General features: G+C 27.2%; 1 protein-coding gene across 1 annotated transcript in view; it reads right to left on the bottom strand.

Moving 5' to 3' along the window:
* The window catches only part of LOC114124078 (uncharacterized), a 31,477-nt gene extending 12,555 nt beyond the window's left edge, over window positions 1-18,922 (bottom strand). Inside the window, exons 1-2 of the mRNA XM_027987247.2 lie at window positions 17,456-18,922; window positions 2,668-2,781 (exon numbers count right to left, since the gene is read on the bottom strand). Of these exons, the coding sequence (XP_027843048.1) occupies window positions 2,668-2,781; window positions 17,456-18,858 (1,517 nt within the window). The 5' untranslated portion in view covers window positions 18,859-18,922. The remainder of the gene's footprint in view (window positions 1-2,667; window positions 2,782-17,455) is intronic.
* Window positions 18,923-22,963: the final 4,041 nt, after the last annotated feature.

A 22,963-nucleotide genomic window follows, 5' to 3' on the forward strand; every position in this document is an offset into this window, starting at 1 on the left:
TTGTGTACGTTGTGTTATATATAAATCGACCACATTCGTGCACAGAAGGCTCCGCGTGACCATTGGAATAAGGTCGGTTAATTGATGCGCTAACAAGAAATGGTCATCAATAAGCCCGAGTGAAAGTGTGATGGACCACTAATGGTAAATGCCATTGGATGGTGTTATACTATTGAAAATGCGAAACCTAAAAATAATACTTACAACAGTGGTCATCGTTCAATTTTCAATTTGGACTTATAACATATTTTATACTTAGCTTTTATTCTATTGCAGCAGTGTACAATATACACATAATTATTTATATATTTACTTTTTTTTAGATAATGACTAATGCGATTTACAAGACTCAGATGTGTAGTATACTTATAACTTATACATACAGAATACATTATACAAATTATGTAATATATTATGATTTAAAATATTAGGAAATATCCTACTTGCTAATACTAATAATAATTAATATTATACATTTATTTTATATATATGAATACCTAAATTAGTTTACCTAAACCTCAAATATTTAAAATAATGAAATATTGAACGAATAAAAAAATATGTGTAAATATATTACATGTAATTATTAATCAATAATGATATTTAAAAAATCCAACCATAATAGTTAAAAAAGTGTTCACCAAATTTAGAAACTATCACAATGTGAATTTTGTGTGAAATATTAAAATGTTATTTATAAGTAATACCTAATAAGTATAGATAAAACTGGAGTTATTTATATATTTTTTAATTTTCTTATAAATTTTATAAACAATTGCATACAATACAACACAGCTTTACAATGGTCCAAAATGTATTTGAAAATTATTCCACACCTTTTAAATCTTAATATTTAGGTTTCTATTACCTATCGATGTAAACTAATGAATTTGTGTTGACTATTGTGTGTATCATGTATAGGATTTATGAACGATTAATGTAGGTATTTGGTAGTTTATTATGTCAGATTCAAAGCAAATAATGACTTTGTTTGTAAATTAAAAAATTCGTGAAACCAAATATTATTATACCCATAAGTCTATTATTTATTATTTATATTATGTAAAATTAAGTTTTATCACCGTAAATAAATAATAAAGAATTGATTTGAATTGAATTAAAAATACACCGAGTAGAACATACCTATATCAGTAAATTAAAATCATTTTGACATACGTGAAATTCAGTTTCAAATGTATTGAATAATATAATAAGTAAGATACCTGCAAGTTTTCCGACGTACATATGACACAACACCTCTAATATTTGATGTATTTTATTATAAACTAATAGTTATTAAAATTGTTATTCTTTTATAGGTACCTACCATAGTATTATATTATACAAACATTTTCACTTTTTGTTACTCATAATGTATGTTCAAAAGAATTTATTAGATAATATACTTTCGTAACATTATTAAACTATTTTAAGAATACATACCTATTATAATCTCTTTATTCTTATATCTTAGATCACAGTGTGTAATTTATTCATAAAAATACTTTAGATCTATCAATCTATCTCTAGTTATCTATTAGGTACACCTATTGTTATACAATTATTTTTAAAAATAATATTTAATTTAATAAGTAAAAATACATTTTATTATTCTGTAAAAAGATCAAACATACATAATGTTTGTATCAAAAAGTGTAGTTTATATCTTTAATTCCTTTTTTTTGTATAGTTATTAAATTGATGTAAATGTCACTTCAAATATTTTTGATGTTATTGAGATAGCTGACTCAAAAAAAAAAAATTGAATCATTTATTTATATCAAAGAAGTGTACGGAATTATTTTCCTAAATTAAGACCTTAAGGAATTTAAATTGGTGGACAGATATATTTTAATGTGCCAACCACGTACACCCATTAACATAACAATTTGTGATTGTTTAACCGTGCAAATATATTCGTATCGTTAACCAGGACAAAATATTTATCTTTTATCTTTTTATAACAACGCAAACATCATAATTAACTATAGAGTTATATTAAAATCATCGAAGTGTATATAATAACCAATCTGATATCAAACTACAGATTGCCTTTAAGTCAAAATTTAATTCTTATCTTTCTTACCCTCACCCCTATCGTATTAATCTACAATTCAGTGATTCCCAACGTATAAGGTACAGCCCTCTTGTGGGCTTTTTAATTTTGAGAGTTGCTTTTTACTTAAGAGGTCGTTAAGGGGGGGGAGATTCTACTATTGCTTTCATTTTTATTGTTCATAACTTATTGCAAAAATCGGTGATAGGGTTTTGTCTTTTAGCTTAATTAAATGGTTGATTATAAAAATTAAATTATAATTTTTTTTAATTTGTCCGTGGGGGGTGTGTGAAATTTTTGAAAATCTTAAAGGGGTATTGAGAAAAAAAAATTTGGGAATCACTGATCTACATGTACTTGATTTTGGACATCTCTAATTAACCAACTGATCATACTTACAGGCTTAACTACCTAAACCATAGACTATTACAAAGACTATTTTGACAATAGTATGGCTAAGTTCTTGTATTTTTTTTCCTCAACTAAAAATAATTATTATGTCCCTAAAATTTTTCTATTTATATTAAACAAATAAAATTACTCTAAAAAAATATATATATATATATATATATAAATTATATTAAACTTGGTTAATATTAATAGTTGTATACCTGGGGAAAAGTCGATCACAATTCAATCTCCGCCATCCGTGAGCCGATTCCTTGATTAAATGCTCCAGCGCTCTCTCGACGGGAAATTCACCCATCATTAAACGTAGACCCAAACTAAAAAAAAAACATCGCAAATTGAGTAAAAAATAGAGGTCATATTATAAGAAATTTAATTTAGGAAAAAAAATGTCCGGAACCAGTATAATATTATTATTATTAACATCAGACCACATAACATAAAATAAGATTATTTATTCTGGTAAAAAAGGAATATTTTAACTAAAAATACTAATCTAATATTCTCGAAAATATGTTTAATGATTTTTAAATAACAAACAGTTTTACAATACATTTTTCAGTCACTTTAATAAATTGAACATTGATTGGAATCATTTTTCCAACGCAACAATGTAATTTCTTTTAATTCAATATAAAAAAACATAAAATGTATTCACGTAATAAAAAATAAAAATAATAATAACAGTATACTTTTGGTCTAAATATCATTTAGTAGTGGTATTCTATTTATATTGATGGATAATATTTTACTGTGTAACTGTTTTTAAAACTATATACATAATACATATATATATAATAAAATAAAATAAAATTGATATTGCACTTGAAAAACCGACACAAAGTGCAAACAAATATTAACGGATATAAATTGTTTGCCATTACACAATTGAATATCATTATTGATAACATTATTATTTAATGGTTTGATAACTCGAATATGTGTCTAAATGAATAATTTAAAAAATTCACGTTCATTATTACCTATGTATAGTTGAAGAACCTACAAACGATAAAGTCCCAACATAATATAACACGAATTATGTTAACATCTTCTCCTACTGTTTTGATAATGTTATTATTTTTTCTATAATAATATGTTAATATTATACTATTTTACATTATTATTCAAAACCAATAATAAATGTCCTGTAAACTATTTCCGGTCATTACACTATATTTCGTCAAAGCTAAAAATATTTACAAAAATCAATATTTTGTCACCATACCCCCCTGAGGATAATAATATTATTTACGCAACAATATGACGACATGCGTCCTGGACTTACGGTTTATCTACCGCCATATGCAAAAATAATAATATTATGTACACTGTCGGTACTCGTTATGGCCCATCCAGTTACTCAGCGATCATGGTTGCCCCAGATTTTTATTTTATTTTTGTTTGATGTGAGCCTCTTACAATAAAATTCAAACATTTTAACTAGGTATCGAAATATCTAACTGTGATTCTATTATTTCGTATATTAATGCTTATTAATTATTATTAAGTACACATTTATTTGATATAACGTAATCATTTATATCGACATAAAATATTTTAACCCGATAATCGTTATTTACAGTGGAATCTCGATAACTCGAACCTCTATAAGTCGAATTTTCGATAACTCAAAGGAATGCCTTGGTCTCTGCCTTACAATATATATTTTATATTTTTTCTGTAAGTCGAATTTTCGATAACTTGAATTTTTTAATCGATTATCGAGTTATCGAGGTTCCACTGTATTTATTAAACATAATTCTGTGTAGCCTCGGGTACAATACATGGCAGATACTTTTAATAGAAAATATTATATATGATATAGTTTAAGATTGGACTATGAAAAATAATGGTTTAATAATTCACTGTTTCTCGGAGCATGATGTATTTATATTTTTATACAATGTTCGAGCTCATAAAAATTTGATTTACCAATACATCATTCAAAATTCAATAGCATAAATTTTAATTTACATTCTTATCGTTATAGTAATACCTACTTTTTTGTATTAAGTATTATTTCGTGAACCTGATACTGTTATACTAAATATTTGTCACCGCCAAATTGCACTGTACACGTTTACATTGTTAGTAGCCTAATACAACGATAATAATGATAGTAATAATATGCTAATGTGACATTTACTATACGATAATATAGCACGAAATTGTGTGCATCGACGCCGATAGTCGCGTGCATAATTGACCGTTATAGTCGCAGCCGATCCTCATCTTCGTAAAATGTACGGCGAATAATTTCCAATCGAAAAAAATCGACCGGTCATTGTTTGAGCTCCATTTGGCTACGGTCCATTAGAACAGTCTTATATTATAATATTATGTCAAAGCGACGGTTCGCAACGCAAAGCTGCGTTCATTCTATATATTATACCGTCATAATAAACGGTGTAGGTTATATACAGGGCCCTTTTAGCAATCCGTTTAGATTGTCACTTTAATTTGTGTGTTACAATTAAAAAAAAAAAATCATTTTATATTATATTATATTAAAAGTGTAATACAGTACGAAGTATTTATACGTATAGATAACCATAAATAAATTGTATTTAATAAAAAAATCATATCTTTATTTTTTATACAACCGTTTAAAACTTATATGAGGGAGTGGCATGTTGCAGGTCACGTATAAAATGGCCCTTGTTGGTATTTGAATTCTGAACTTAAGTAATATGTCAATTAAAAATTATTCGATGGAATATTTGATATAATACATTAACTCGCTGAATTCTACAACAGTTTAAAACAAAAAAATTACTGCAAAAAACATTTTTTTTACGAAAATTTGGTGTTGCAAAAGTGTTTTGAACTATATTTTAACTTTTTTTTTCTATCGACTGAGAAAATGAGTGTTACACCGTTACGGGTAAGCTACAAATCATCACACATTATATTTGCCCGACTTACACTTGAAGCTCAATGGACTCAATTTCGAAAAAAAAACAAGTAATGATAACATTATAATATTATAACAAGTCGATATGAGTCTTTTTTTATTACTTATTATAAATAATTATTGTTATATTCCTTTTTTTTCTTTTTTACATGATTTTAGTACCCATTGCCTATCTACTGTTGAGGTACTCATCATTGGTGCCGCAGAACAGTTTCGTCACAATAACGGTGAATATATATTATTAGAAACACTGCAAGGAGTTCTCAGTAATTTTCACGTGAACCATTATCATTTACCACTGCTAAGGTACAGGTGCTGTATGAATATTTTTAACATAAAACAACTATATGCAGTGGTTCATGATGACATAGAAAATTTTCTCTCTTATAATATTCGTTTCAATAAACAACAAAACAGGATCAATCGTTTTCATGATAGATTTGTACCTAGTGTTTCTAGGAAATTTTTCACGGTTTAAATGTTAATTGGATACGTCTTATCGTAAACACAAAAATTCGTAACAAACGCAAAGTGTTGCTTTTCAAACAAAACAACCTGCTTAATAAATAGTATAACAAATGCAGTATAATTTCGTCAATTCAGATGAACAAATAGGACAATCAAAATCAAGTTGTCGGATTTATATACCTAACTTAAATACCTATTGAATTATATTATATGTATTTTATACACAATTTTGTACATATCAAACAAAATTGCTTTTAATAAATCAGTTAATTAATTTACATGAAATGTTTAATTGATATTAATTTTGAAATACGAAATTTAATATTGTATGTATACATTGTAATATAATATAAAACACTGTCTTTTGGTATAGTAGGTACCTATATGAAAATACAATAATACACATGTGTATTATAATTTTTTTATTTTACTTAAATCTAATCCATAAAAATTAAATAGTTTTATAATACAAATCTACACCACAATCTCAATTAATTTATTATTTTTACCAGAACTCAAACAAATATTTATACTTCGATGCTTAGATTAAAATATTAAAATTATTCTAAAGTCGAAATAATCTTAATATTTATAAAAAATGAAGTTATAATAATATGACTATACAATAATACCGACATGCGAATAAAAATATTTCACACAACAACGTACATATTTAATGCAAAATTAATAATTGTAGTGAGTGTTGGGAATGGTCTAGTTCCAAAAGAGGTGGATATCTAGACCTAGTTTATTATTTTTAAATAAATCTTTAAACTACTTTCTTTCAAAACTATAAAGAATGAGAAAACTAATAATTAAGTTTTAACTTTTAGTTTGATTAATAAAACATTGCTATATCATTATTAAAATTAATTAAAACTCAACTAAAGAAGACGTAGAGATAAATCACAGATCAAAAATTATAACTTTGTATATAAAATCTTTAAAAAAATTTTAAAATAATAATAATATTATTATTAATTGTTTTCCTTCTGAAATTTAAAATCTGCAAACTTCTAAAAATTAATTAAATTAAATTATATAGATAGATAGATTTATGAAAGTTTTTTTTTTTATATGATGCATAAATAATATATGTATAATACTTCAATGGACGATTAATTATCTTAACAGTTATTATCCAAATGATTATTATTTATTATTATTTTTGTATTTATAAATACCTTCGAGTTATAATGCCCTATCTATACTCAGGTACTTTTATTTTAAGCTATAAAAGTAGAACATAATAGTCTTATAATTCAAAAAATTTACTATACGATGTAGCATATAGATGAGGTATTGAGGTATGTGTAGAAAGTAAGTTCCATTTGCCATTAGGCAATAAAAACAAGAATAATCAAAAAAAAAATGTATTCATAATTTAAACATTAAGTAAAAATATAACATGAATTTAAACATAGATCCCACTACTTTCTAGATACTTGTTAGCAAATATTTTTACCAACACATTTTTTTTCTTACAAATATCTGACCATTTAGTCAGCATTTTTTAATTGTTACTTAAAATGCAAAATTTAATAAAACATTAGGTAGTACCTATCTGTATTATATATTCTGTGACTCTGTATACAGCATCAATATGACGAGACAAGAAAAATTTAAGTTATTTTTAGTGTTCGGTCAACTACAATTTAAAATATACATTTATGATAAAGAAGAAAAGATTAGTTTGGTAGTTTAATACACTTTTTGGATAGTCAACTTATTTTTTACTGAGCATTTTCTGTGACCTGGCTTGAAACCTTTTGACCTTTACAAATCAATCCAAACCGTTCAGGGGCAGCCACAACATACTTCCACTGCCCCTATGCGCACGCCTATGAACGGGGCACTATTTTTTGTATTTCATCATCATAGAGATATACCACAGGTGATTGGAATCAGCTGCATCAGAATTTCCAATTTGTCTATTAATTTTAAACACTCTACGTGCGTATTGACGGCGATACTCACTATAGTATCATATTTTACAGTTTAACGTATAAACAAAATAATCGCTAAGGACCAAAACAATGATTAGTTCTGATGTAATAAAATTAGAAATCTGGACTTTCTGGACTTTCGATAATATCACAATAGTTAAGTTGAACATCATAATAAAATGTTAATTGTATATTTTCCATCAATTTTAAATATTAATTAATATTAATTACAACACCAAGTGGCTAAACTATTTATCAATGTATAACCAAGTGTTAAGTATGTATGCCCATTGATATTATTATTATTATTATTCAGTATTAATTATAAATATAAATTATCAATATATAGACTTGCGTTTAAGTAAAATGTCAAATTAATTAAAGTACAAAATCGAAAAGTTATGAACCATTAACTTCTACGGTTAAGTAAATAAATTTTTAAATTGCTCGTACTCATGAAAAAGGAATTACCTAATGTTGTGGAATATCAGAAATCAGAATAAGACCAGAGAGTATAATTTTAAGAATGCAATTTTTAAACGGAGGGCTAAATTAATTAACTAAAGACGTGGTAAAACCATAATAATTAATACGTGTATAAATATAAATCGTTAACAACGTTGTGCAGTTTAGGTAACTTGCGGTTACACTCGGTGAAACGGTATTATAAAGTTTAACGATGTGCTTATTTCAATACCTGTAGTACCCGTACATTATTGTTTAAACTATAATTAGAACCATAGACCGTTGTTAACAATAAGGGGTACATAATTCGATGGGTACCTAGGTATAATACAAATAAGGCTTATTTTATATTTTCCTGGTTTTTCTCGTAGCTAAAACTCTTCAGCCGTTTTGCACCGTATTGCTCGGTAGAGTATATTATTATTATTATTGTAGCGGTAATATTAATATAAAAATGTATTCGTTGCATTATTAAAATCAGTGAATGCAGCGTGAATCGCGGACGAGGAACTTCAGGAGGGCTAGAACTATCAGCTATATGTGGAAAACGCGTATTTCAGACCGGTCAAAGAGCGGCACATCTATATAGAGGTACCTTTTATCTATATAATATATATATATATATATATAAAGGAAACTTTTCCTCGCGTCACATCCGCAAACGAATTGATTGCCTCTCGAGGACCCGTTATTCGCACGCATCGGGCGATTTGCCAGCGACTTGTTTGTCCGTGTATACGCGCGGCTTTCGGTCGCTCTGCTTCCATGCCTCCACCACCCCCTCCCCCCTATTTTAACTCCCAGTCGACGAAGTGAACTTTTTATTGCTTTAAGTACGTATGTGCGTTGTGTGTGTGCAAATTTGTTTTTCTTTTTTTTTAGATATATATATACACCGTATCTTGTGTATCGCGCGTAAATCTCGACTCAACACTTTGGCTGCGGTTGGTCGCGCGGTTCCGCTCCATCCCGCCGCCCATACCCTGCTGTGAGAGCCGGCAGCACCGTGTAAATAAAATATTATATATTATGTAAATTCTATGATATTATAGAAGCCAGTAATTATTACGTTCTGCGGGAGACGTGAGCGATTTCAGAGCCGCGAACAACGTCGTCGCAGATTCGTGCCAGAAGATAAGGAATAATGTAACACTGCTGCAGCAGCCACTGTCATAATTAGTAGGCACCTATTATACAAATCGTTAAATATAATAAAATCATTCGTATACCTAAACTAAACGATACGGAATTAAAATATCGTTTGCGCCTCGAGTATATAATTTATACACACAAACCGCGATTTTGCCGCTGCGTATTATTATTATATTATAAATTGTACCTTCTATTTTAACGGTTTACGCCGCTGTGCGCGCCCCGGTCGTGACCAAAAGACGAACAGTGAAAAAACAACAACAACAATAACAAAACCGATTGTATCCGACCCGAACCGAACGTCTTATTCCCAACACTCATAACGACCCGCAGAAATAAAACACCGTAATAATTTTTGATATCTTTCCACGTCGAATTTTCCGTTGTATAATAATATTATTATAGTTTGTGCATGTGTGTACATGGACACGATGATGATGATGATAATAATAATATGTTCTCTAATAAAAAAAAAAAAAAAGAAAAAAATGATAATAATAAACACGACCGTTTTAAAGCACGATTTTCTAGAGGAATCCGTTATTCCCAGCTCGTTAAACGTCTTTATAGTCGGATCATATAATGACGTCCAATTTAGCACTGTGAAACCCTGCGCCGACGTAAATTGTCTTTGGAGTCAAAAAACCGTGAAGTGTGTTATACATACACGCGCGCGCACACACACGTACACTCAACATTCATATGCACAACAATGCATTATAATATATTATAATATAGTTAGAATATTGTACTAGGTACATATGTATATAATATTATATTTGTTTATTATTATTTTTTTTTTTTTTTTTTACTAGCTACTCTTGCCTATTTACCGTCATCACGCGTCACACGATCACGCAAATAACCAGTTAATCACTGTAACGGTCAAAAATCACATGTGCAACGAATTTTGAAAAAACAACATAGGTATAATTAGTATTTACTGTTTACTAACTCCGTTTTATCACGGTGCGTTTTTCCTCTTCGCTGGGCAGTTAAGCGTAACTGTTCTTCGTCAATCAAAATATAGTATCTTTAATAATTACGCAGATAGGTAAAAACTTAAAAAATATTATTACGCTAAATTAGCTTTAATAGTTTAATTATAGCCCCAACAATAATCGTTTCCGTTAAATACCAATTAATTTAGCGTAAACTAAACTGAATAAAAATCGTTATTAGGTACTTTGTCACACGAATAAAATTTTCTTAACAATATCAGATGGAATTAAATTATGAAATTAGTAATATATTACTTATAATATTATATGCTGACATATTTTTTATTGCTCTCGTAATCAAAGAATTTCATTATTCATAAGTGGTTTAAAAACAGCAGTATCATGTTTAAATTAATTTGTTACTTATGAACTGTTGAAATTTTATTGTATTTTATTATTATTATTATTATTATTATTAATATCCTTGGATATAGTTATGAGAATTTTCGGGGAAAAAATAGACGTAAAGACGTAAATCGTATAAAGAATTTAAAAGAATTAAAAAACTACAATAAAAATGACAGTTTTCATTTACAATGTATGAAGATTATGTTGAGTTGAAATATAACGGACATCATATATAGTATCTACATACCTACATCATATAATATTTTAAAGGGAATCACAGCATATTATTATAGGTACCTCATGACTAGTTTCATAAAATCAAAAATGTAATATCTCCATATTATATACATTTATACGACTAATACTGACCTTTACTATCACTCATGTCCATGTGTCAATTTCATTTCGATTACCCATCTACTATAAAATTGAATAAGTAGGTAACCTAACCTTTGAGGTAAATCATATTTGTAAAAATAAAACTACCTACCGAAGTCCAATCAAAGTAAAATTTATATTAACTTTATTATTTAGATAGGTACTTGTAGGTATGGAAGATAAAATTATGACTTTGTCCGTCCATCCATGGTTATTCAATTATACTAATGTTTATAATTTTATGAATAAACATCATATTATTAACCTTTCAGATGGATCTTAAATTATTATATTATCATATTATTAGTTTAACAAATTATCTATTCATTATTACACTTGACAGTTTAGACTTCAATTTTCATAAAAGAAAATAATAAGATAATATCTCTAATAATATTTATTTACGTTTTTATAATACTTATTCACAAATTTCCAAGCACCTTCTAAGTCCTAATTAATATTTATAAACCATAATAAAAAATAGCTTATTATTATTTACATATTTTTAGAATTATATGCTATATCTTATAATAACATAATAATATACATAAAAAATATAATATATTATTAAAATTCCAAGTGGGTATATAAAAAAAATAAATAAAATCATTCGTTATAAACAAACACTATTTATCAATATAAACTCCTTCAATTTTCAAAAAAAAATTAGTTAACTCGTTTTTAGTTTTTAATGTTAAATTAAAATAATTTAAAAAAAAAAAATAGAATATAACTTATTATTATTATTATTTTAAGTAGGTACCATATATTAACATTATGATAAAGGGAACTTATTACATTACATTAAAAAGACGGGAGATCGGATATAATATAGGGTAATTAATTCAATTACTATTTTCAAAAGACAATAAACTATTTTCAATGTAGTTCAAAAAAAAAATACTTAACGATCCCAAAATGACCGAAATCCAATTTTATAGAATAACCGTCATCATTCACAACTAACACAAGTATTTCCAACCCTTTTATTGAACATTTTATAGTCAGGAAAACAAGTTTGTGACTCCAATAAGAGCTTTTTTTTGTTTTTATTGAAAAAATCAAATCCTTTTATTCAAATTTTTAAAATACTTGGTAAGTACCTACATAACTATGGGTATACAACAAAACAATGCTCCAATAAAATATCAATAAATCAATACATTACAACGAAATAACATCGCCATTAAAATATCACATGGAGAAAATGTCGTCAGAATAAAATATAACAGAAATATAATAAATTATAATATAATTAACTCGTATATAAATATATAACTTGAATTCAATTATAATTAATATAACCCAACATAAATGTAATAATTAATATTGAAAATTAGTGGTAGTAGATATTATTCTTAAAATTAAAAACTAAAAATACTTAATGTAAGTTACTAAGTAGTTATTAAACATTAATTTTACTTGAATAGTTCAAGTTATTTATATTGTATTTAAATTAATTTTTTTTTATAATTTATACTGACATTTTGTCTATGCGATATTTTAGCTACGCGATATTTTTTCGTTGACACATGACCAAGTAACTGGTGTTAACCTCAATAAAAAATAAAAATATATAATAAATATAACGAATCAAAAATTGTTTATCAATTATCACAAAATGCATATTATTTGACACTTACAGTAAACGAAAAAAAATACCAGTAATTTAAGATTACATACAAAGAGCATGACCATTGAATAAACACACATAATTATTTTCAGCTTAGCAAATAGTTTAAATATGAATCTTTTTTTTTATATTAATGTATAGCTGAACATATAAAATAAGCGAATCATTTAGGCCTCATCAAAATTAACTTGATAGACTAATATAAACTTAATAGAACCAAAACTAACTACCTACTTTACATATTTTAGTAGTTTTCGATTTATTATGTGAGTGATTTAAGACGCATGCATAGCGAGATATGAACATTTAATCTCACCAGTTACATGGGATATTTTATTAATTTATTAGCTTGATTTTCAAATGTATAAAGTACATTCATATTTACTTTCTCAATATCTATTTTATTACAATTAAAATTTGATAAAATTAATCAAAGTCCAAACCTTAAGAAGACATTGTACCCGCGTGTGTCATCTCCGCCTATTAGTATCGTAGGTACATCGCAACAAATTTGCGTTTAGTAGGATCCGTTTTAAGCTGTTTTCTTTAATATATTAAAGTCAATTTACCAAATATCAACTTACAGGTAAGAATATTATCTAGGCCATCACATAAGCTTTTATTGATATTTTAAATTTTAACTGAGTTATATTGTGTAAAATATTATTAAAACTTTAAAATAATCATAACTCTCTTTAAAATGTAAATGTCAATAAAAACCTACATGATGCACTAGATAATATTCTTACCTTTAAGTTTGATAATAATTAAATTGGCTCTTATATTAAGGTAAACATCATAAAATAGATTTCGATGAACAGAAATGTGCTATCATATACGATAGTAAAACGGAGACACGACATATGCCAGTACGACTTCCCCTTAAAATGTTATTTCATAGATCGGTAATATCAAAGTTAAATTTTATCTAAACAAATCTAAGCTTAAATAATCTTTTAATTAATATTATAACGATTAATTCATATTTTAAAGTTTATTAATATTTTGTGGTTTAATGAACATTTTTCTGTTTTATAAAAAATAGTATGATTTACTTATTTAATAACAAATTAAATTCTAAAGCACTTACACAATAACATAAAAAATAAAACAACCTTTCTAAAGAATGAAAAGAGTGTAATCGACTTTTAAAAAATGTTGTAATATATACTTTGTTAAAATGTATTTATCAAAAACTAAAAATGTCTAAAGATTATGTTTCTCAAGTAAAATTTGTAATAACTTTTGTCAATATATACATAAACTATTCGAAACTCTTGGTAAAGCATTTATAGTTTTTACGGCTACAGTCTCCAAATAACTTAAATATATACGTCATATAGCGTATAATATATAACATTATACAATAACTGAATATCTATAGAAACTCTAGTCCTCTGTTACGCTTAGAATTTAAAACACCTTATATTGATAAATGTGATAAATTTTTAATCATATATGCCAATAACACCATTTAATATTTTTTTTCAGATACCTATGTATAATTCGATCGCTCTATATATTATACTACGTAATAATATGTAATTTATACATATTACATTATTACATGCCTATATAAACCATAGGGTTACGGTTAATGATTTACTGGTCTACATAATATTACATTATTATTATAATTAACTTCAGCCAGGGCTATCCAAACAAAATATAATTGGTAATAGTATTGTAGAGGTACCAATGATATTTAACTCAAAATAAAAACGAATATAAAAAATATAAAAAAATCGACAGCTTGGAAATAAATCAATAGACATTTTTATCTTACGAATTTTAAAGACACTGACATTTTTACGTCAACATTATAAACAATATTATTATATTGTGTTTTGAAAAAACATCGCCATGTTTCCACCTGATTGACCGCTATATAATATAAATTATAATGTTGCAGTTTCTTCACAATGCTAATGAACGTGCATAATAATTCCCCGTTAAACACTCCGTCATCGTCATAGAGCGACGATCCTATTTTGCCTTATTTGTTCCGATAAAATGTATTTTACACAATTCACACGTGCTCAGTTTTTTGCACCAAAGAAGAAAACGATTGTAAATATACATGAAACCGGCACTGCGGGTGTTGAGAACTGTAAAAACATATTTCAAAAACTTAGCACAAACGTACCTATCTCCTATACGAACGAGTGCTAAAATTCATCGTGTCGTAGGTGTTTATAATGTAGTGTGTTTCTAAACATGATTAAAATTTCCGTATACGGCTCTTATAAAAATACTATATGGATCTATTTCAAAGTCAAATGGTACAAATATAAAACACTGGCATAAAACAGTTAGGTTTAAAAACAAATTTTAAAAAAAAATCTATAAACAGTGGTAAAACTGATCCCATACATAGAATACCTATTATACATCTAAATAAAAATTACTTTTGTCCAGTTCTTAGATATTCCCCTAAACAAGCCAATGACGGATATAACGTTTAATATTCATAAGACTACTGTGATGATATTAGCTTAACTTGAAATCGGATTTCTCACAACAGTAAATTTAGACGATAGTTTTATTGTTCGTATTTTGTATTTTCGTCGTAAATCCGACATAAAAATTTTTGTATTATAACCTTAATCATAATCATCGTATAAATTATCACTATATTTATTATACTTTCTTTTTGTAACGTAAAATTAATGACAACATTATCCTCAGATAAATTTCAAAAGTCCCAGTATTCGAAAGTCTTGTACAGTCATACACAGAACACCTGACGTATGCCTAATGACATTATATCATAAAGTATTCATGTGTTTGAAATAACGTATTAACTGATAAAGTGACTAATACCAAAAACGTAACCCGGTAACATTTACTAATTTAATACAAATATTGGTATAATGAAGTAGGTACACGTGGAAATTTTAGAAATAAACCATTCAACAATAAAACTCTAATTTCAGGCACGTGTTTTAGGCATTTTGTGCAGAAATTAAAATATAGTAGAGCGCTAAAACAGCATAAGCCCATTAAGTCCCGAATTTGTACACGAATAATTTAAACATAAGTCTTAAATTGGGATATTATAATATCATAATACTATTATGGTACATTTTCTATTTAATAAATTGATGAGAACCGAGAAAGTTGTCATAGTTGACAGGGTTTTTAAATAAATGAAAATACTTTGTGTAGGAAAAAAAATGTTATTATTTATTCATTTTGTAAGTACTACTAATGACTTACAATAACAGGACGAATTTAAGTCTAAAAACAGTATAATGTGAGAAATATATTAACTCCTTCAAATAAGTATTTATAGAATTATAGTAGTAATTACTATAAATAAGTATAAGTTAAAATATGATGTGTTTATTTTTATTATTATGAATTTTAATAATTTGTAATATTTAAGTTTACTATGAATATCTATCGAACGTCCAACCACTAATAAATAGCTTTAAAAAAAATTGTTCATGATACTATTTATTTAATTATTTAAAATTACTCAAAAATATGCAGCCCAGTTTAAATAGATTAACTTGATCAACTATATTTTTAAAATTTTCAAGTTTTTAAACTGGTTTATTTATATATTTATTTATCTGATAATTTTTACGAGTTAGCTTAATTTATAGAGTCAATAAAACTGAAACAAATATTTTTAATTATTTCACGTATTTCACATTATTTTACTTTACAAAAAAATTGATAATTCGAAATTTTGTTTTACTAAAAACAGAAACTTCATTAATCAATTTTTAATCAAAGTAGTAATTTTTACTTAGTAAGAATTCCTTTATAAATTAAGTTAAGTAAAATGTTATCTACTTTTTTTATAAGCTATTTGTTCTCATATAAATAAGAAAAAAATTAACGTAAAAAGGACAAAAATTTAAAAAATAACATTAAAATGCACGATGATAGTATTACAGTAATAAAACCATATCGACCTAACTAACAATAATCGAAAATACGTTTGTTAGTTTTGTTCAAAATTTTGTGCTTAGATATGCAAACTACAATATTATGTTTAATTTAAAAATTTGATAATACTATATCTAATGAAAATTATTAATAATTCAATTATGCATTTGGATCAAAAAAACAGTAAACAAATTAGTATACATTTACTATAAAAACAAAATACTCAATGTTAGTATTCAACTATTTAATCTCTATGACTAAATATTATTATAAAATAAATATTAGTTATATTTTGCAAACATTAATTAATGTAATAAATTATTTTTAATATTTACAAATACAATATACATGTATCAGTATAGAGTGGCTAGACATCCCATATTTGAAGAATTTTTCCGATTGTTAAATTTACGTTCTCCTTTTAAAATTGTCCAAACTTTGTCTAACAGTCATGGAAATTCAAAATATTAATTTTTTTCCTTTGGTATATATTATAAGAATCAATAATTGTTTATTTAAATTCCATGTTTTCGTAAAAATAACTACATTGAGGCAATTTGTTACTTATTATTAAATTACAAATACATATAATAATAAAATGTACAAATACTAGTATTAAAATATTATATATATAAATACTTGAATTTAAATTTTATATTAATTCAAATTAAAATAAATAAGCATGATTATTTTAAGTAGTTAGTGTTCAATAATTGAATCCAATAGGATTCGGCAATTCTTAAAAAATATTTTTATTAATTTAATATTAATGTTAAAATTTACCTGTTCATCTTCGCCAAAAATCCATAAGGTCCGTCCAGTTTAGCAGTCTTGTCTAGATTTCGACAGTATAATGTCCAAATACAATCCAACGATGATCCACTTGCAGTGGGGTTATCACCCACGCTTTTCCCTTCAGCTTTGGCCGCTCGAGAGCTACTCCTGTACGCCCTACTCAGATTGAGTATTGCTCTTAGACCACCATTGATAAATTCCATCAACTCAGATACGAATCCTTTAGGGTTTTTGTCACGACGGTCGTCAGATAACACTCTCGAATTAGCCGACCGTAGTTGTTTAACACGGTCGGGAGGCAAAAACAGCGCATTCAATGCCACCACGTCCGGGTCGTTGAGCATTTGCTGCCCGGCTTCCGCGTCTTCATTAAGGGCAATTTGCTGTACGTTGTGCAACAGAAAAAGATCGATAGCCAACAGTCCAAACGAAACTAGGCTAGCGGCGGAATCGTTAGCGGCAGCTGGATAAATTAGGCTAGCTACAGGCGTGTCGGCAGCTACATCACTGGTATTGGCGTACATTTCACGAAGCTTAGACAATACGATTGTGGCATTTTTCGTGTATAGCGATTGATTAACAGCGTCAACCATTTGAATCCATTGAGTCTGGTTCTTTCGGATGCCTGACTGTGCCAGCCAATCGCGAACATCCTGTAACCTTTTCCGTAAAAACGTAAACACTGGATTTACGGTTTTCTCATCTGCGGGCGTTACGTCCTCGAACTGGGGATAGAAATAAGGATATTCTTCACTTTCGGTAGTGCCCGGCGGTCGGATATCTTTTTCTGACAATCGGATAGGGTGTTCTTTAAGGTAGGAAAACGCGGGTATGGGGTTGAACTTTTGCGTGTCTGGCTGCTCACTCACATAATAAGGCTGAAATTCCTGCGGCGGCTCCACCTCGTCTTCGGTCTTCCCTTCCATTTCGGACCAATTCGGATACACTACCTCACTCTTTTTTCTCACTCCGTTCATCCTGGACGGCTCTATGGTCTCCTCCATCGGATTCACGCCGTTGTCGAGCTTAGCCTCGACCCGCGTAGTAGGAGTGGTTGGTTCGATTTTGGCCATTTTCTCGTGTTCGACTATTTCAATCCTACCTTTTTTGTTCTTTATGCTCGTAGTGGGCATTGCGTCGTAGTCGGCCGTCGGAAACGCGGACTTGACCGTAGTAACCTCGTAGTGGTGTCTGTGCACGTTCGGGACCGCGTGTACAGGCGGCTGATACACGGCCGCCGGCACATCCGGTCTGCTGTTCATTCCGAGCCACAGCGTCATCCCGATAAACGACACAGTTATGAGTAACCCGCACATAGCCACCAACACCCAGCATCGGCCCAGGCACGACGACCCGGAATCATATTGCTTGTCACGCATTTCGTAAAACATCACGAACTAAACAGTATACCGGTCCGGTCGATAGCGGAAGACGGAATGTTCATCGGATGGTGCACCGGAACGAGACTTGGTGCCAGCCGAGCGTGTTTTGGTGGCGGGGAGAAACGTCCGTCGACACTGCGTCCGCCACCACCGCCACGCTATCGCCACTGCCACAGACGCTGCCGCCGCTGTCGTTAACGTCGTCGATGATGAAACGGTTTTCCGTCACACAAGTAGATCATCACACGCGGTTGTCATCCGACCATTGTTTTTAATACGAAAGAAAAGAAAGAACGATAGAAAAAACCTCACGACGATGATAAACCTATGGTTAAAAATTTCCTCGACCTAATTTGTACGGGACGGATGGGGAAAGTTAAACGAATAATGCACAGACGCAGGATATCGGACATTACAGACCATCGAATGACCACGTGAAATGTCAAATGGCTACAATTTTCGAATAAAATATTGCGGTAGACACGATGAAAATTTTATTTAAAGCATATTTTTCATTAATTTTTATTTGTTTTTAATTCGTAAATTTCACTAAAAGCCATGATTTGTATTTTAGTAAAAAAATTTTGACTAGTTAATAGACTTATAAAATACCATTGCGGCGGCGGTGTAGCGTAATAATATGACGTCTTCTAATAGTTACACATAAATGAAAAGTAACAAGAATAACTAGTAATACCTACTAAGTTGTAAATAATATTTAAAGTAACCACACTATCCAGCGTTTAAATTTATTAGTGATGAATTATAATATATGATTGATTTTATAAGTAATAATAATATAAGAATTAATATTTTGACATGATCCATTTAATCATAATATTTATCCGATTAATAAAAAACAAATTATGATAATTTTATAGATTAATATTTACTTTTTTTTTTCAATTGATGGAATTCTAAAACATTCATAACAAAAAAAAATTATAAGACTCGTCCACTGCTATTGTAATTTATTTTTTATTCATTTTAAATTAAATATTCTAATTATTTAGATTTTATATGGTTGTCACTTTTCAACTACCTAGGTAAATAATTTCATTTTATTATTGATGATTCAAATTATTCAATTTATTTTATACTCGCCGTCGTATTTAAAATATTTTAAAATAATTATGTTTCATATTTATTATTATAAAAATACACAATAGTTTTTTTCTTAACTAATCCAGATCTATGAGTGTGTATATAATTATTATATACCATTCAAATAAAGTTTAAAATGATCACGGCCTATCTATACTAAACATGATACAAAAAAGTCATATTATTTTTTTTGTATTTCGGTAAAAATACTAATTCAATTTTTTTATATGCAAAATAATAAAATAAAATATATAATATCTATATTTCATTTACAATTAATGTAGTAAGTACCCTTTGTCAATTTCAATAAAAAAAATTGAATTCATTTTATTTTATAAAATATAGGTATTGATTATAAAAGTATAAATTTAATACGTAATTTTATCACTTATTGCTAATGTGTTAAATTACAATAAAAAATAATTCACGGTTTACTTTATTTTTAAATATAAGTAATTGTTTATTTAAATTACTGATAAGTGTAGTTTGTAACTTGTACTTTATGTTTTTGTTGACTTAAAATAATTTGGTAAGTAAAAATAAGCGTTTAAAACAAAAACATGAATTTAGACATACCTAAAAATTAATAAGATTAATAAAATAATAAATAGTAAAAACTGATAAGGCTAACTTTAAAATAAAATAGAAGTGAATTGTGTGATTTGAATTGTTAATATTATATCAACTTTCTACCAATATTAATTATCAAAATGCAAGGTCACATCCACACGTATATTTTGTAAATCATTAAGATACATAAATTATCTGCTATATTTAATATTATACTGCGTTTATTTAATAAGTGAAATGGAAATCTTAAATACACGCTTAAATATTTATAATATAAATAAATATGTATTAAAAACGATTATTTAAGTTACATGAAAGAATAACTAGACTCAAGCATAGATTATAGATAGATTATTAAATGAATCACAAATATATGACAGTAAATAATTGATTTCCGGTCAGATTTAAATTCATAATATTATAGTAATATCTATAAATTGAATAAATAAACAAAATTGTATAAATAAACCAACTCCATACAATATTATAACATTGAATTTATTAATAAGTACGTAATTAATAACAAGAGCTTTATTTATTAATAATATTAATTAATAATGATTCTGCAGATACGTTGAGTACTCGAGTAAGCCACTGCTTAAAATGTACTATTTGGATGGATATTTTAATAGTGTAGTACAGCCATCGTAAATACTACAATTTCAACTAATTACTAAAAAACTATTTTAAAAATATATAAAAAGTAATAGTTTTGAATAGTTTAGCTATAGTGTGTTGGTCACTGATCACAAAATGTACGTAGTTTTTTTAGTTTATTTTAACAACTATTAAAATATTTGAAAAACAAAATTCTTAAAACATAATGTGTCGTTTTTAATCGATTAATGGTACTACGTAAACAATAATATTTGAAATACTTTTAACTGCATAAAAACTATTTACCAACTAAAAAACTACATTATTATAAAGTTAAACACTAACTTTATCATTCAGAATAAAAAATAATTATGAACATAATTCTTTGTGCTATTTTTATGATTTTACATATTTTTATATTTAACAATTTATTTTATCATTATTTGTTTTAACTTAATGAAACATACTATAAGTCCAATTTTAAATTTAAAATATTACTGCATGTAAAACTCAAAATTATGATGTAAAACAATAAAGTACTTAATGGTATAGGTATTTAGAAAAACTTTGAAATAATGAACATTTAAAATTTTGTTTCAAAATATTTTCTAAAGTAAAATAAAATTTTAATTTTTAAAAGTCTTCCTTATTTTCTTCACTTTTCTTGAGCTATATATTGATTATGTTCAAAAGCTTAAAAATAATAATATTAATAAAAAATATTTTTGTCACATGGGCATGTCATGCTTATTATACTTGTTTTTTATATTACATTAAATGAACTATAGAAAAAGTCATTTTCACAAAAGCTAATCTTTATAAAGACATTGATAGACATATAACAACATTGATTTGATTTTTTTTTCATTCAATGCATTTTGAAATGGAGAAGTATTTTTTGCATTTATATTTTTATATATTTTTTCATTTTGAAACTTTTATAAATGACAAACAATGACGGCGATAACATATTAACCTAGGAGATTGTATAATTTTCCTTGTAAATTTTTATATATGATTGGTCATATAATACTCATAGTTATATGAACATATAGATAAAAAATATTTGAGTGTACATATTTTACAAAATTTAGTTTTAAAATATGGCATATTTTCAAGAATATAATAATATATTAAACCATAACATTTTATACAAAAAAAAATAATAATAATAAATTATTACTTGGAAATCTCTTAAGGGTGCCGCCAAGGGATTCGCTCTCTTATCACATTTTCACATTATTTCAAATTTGCTTATTGTAAAATTTATATGTTATGTACAGTTACAAATTTGCAATTTTTATAAAAAAAAAATGATAAGAAAAAATCCATGAAAATTTAGGTTAGTTTTTCAGTAAATCTGAATTGCATGCCAAAAAAATATAAATATAAATTGGAAAATTGAAATTGCATTCCATATCTTACAGAAGTCTATCCGAATTGCATGCTGTGTATAATTTCACTTATAAAAAATATATACAGAATTTATCCTATTATAAATTTACCTACTAAATTAAGGGAATTAATGACAAAATAAACTCTATATATTTTTTTTTCGAATAACCAAATAAGAAGCTCCAATAAGCACGGTTAATATAATAATATGTTCACCAACTACCATACAATAGGTACATATACATTCGAAGCTTCCAGAATCATTGGCCGAATTGCTCTATCTGCAGGTCTCTGAGTCCTAGACTTCATAACCGACTTCATGAAATTCGTTGTTGCTACCAATTTACATAGTAAACTATGATAGTTTTTAACTGATAATTATTTATTCATATCACGTCAAATAAATATTGTGAGGTCAATGAGGTCATGTATAAAAACTTGTTTTGAA

This window comes from Aphis gossypii, chromosome 1, assembly GCF_020184175.1.
Source record: "Aphis gossypii isolate Hap1 chromosome 1, ASM2018417v2, whole genome shotgun sequence".
NCBI classification, from domain to species: Eukaryota; Metazoa; Arthropoda; class Insecta; order Hemiptera; family Aphididae; genus Aphis; species Aphis gossypii.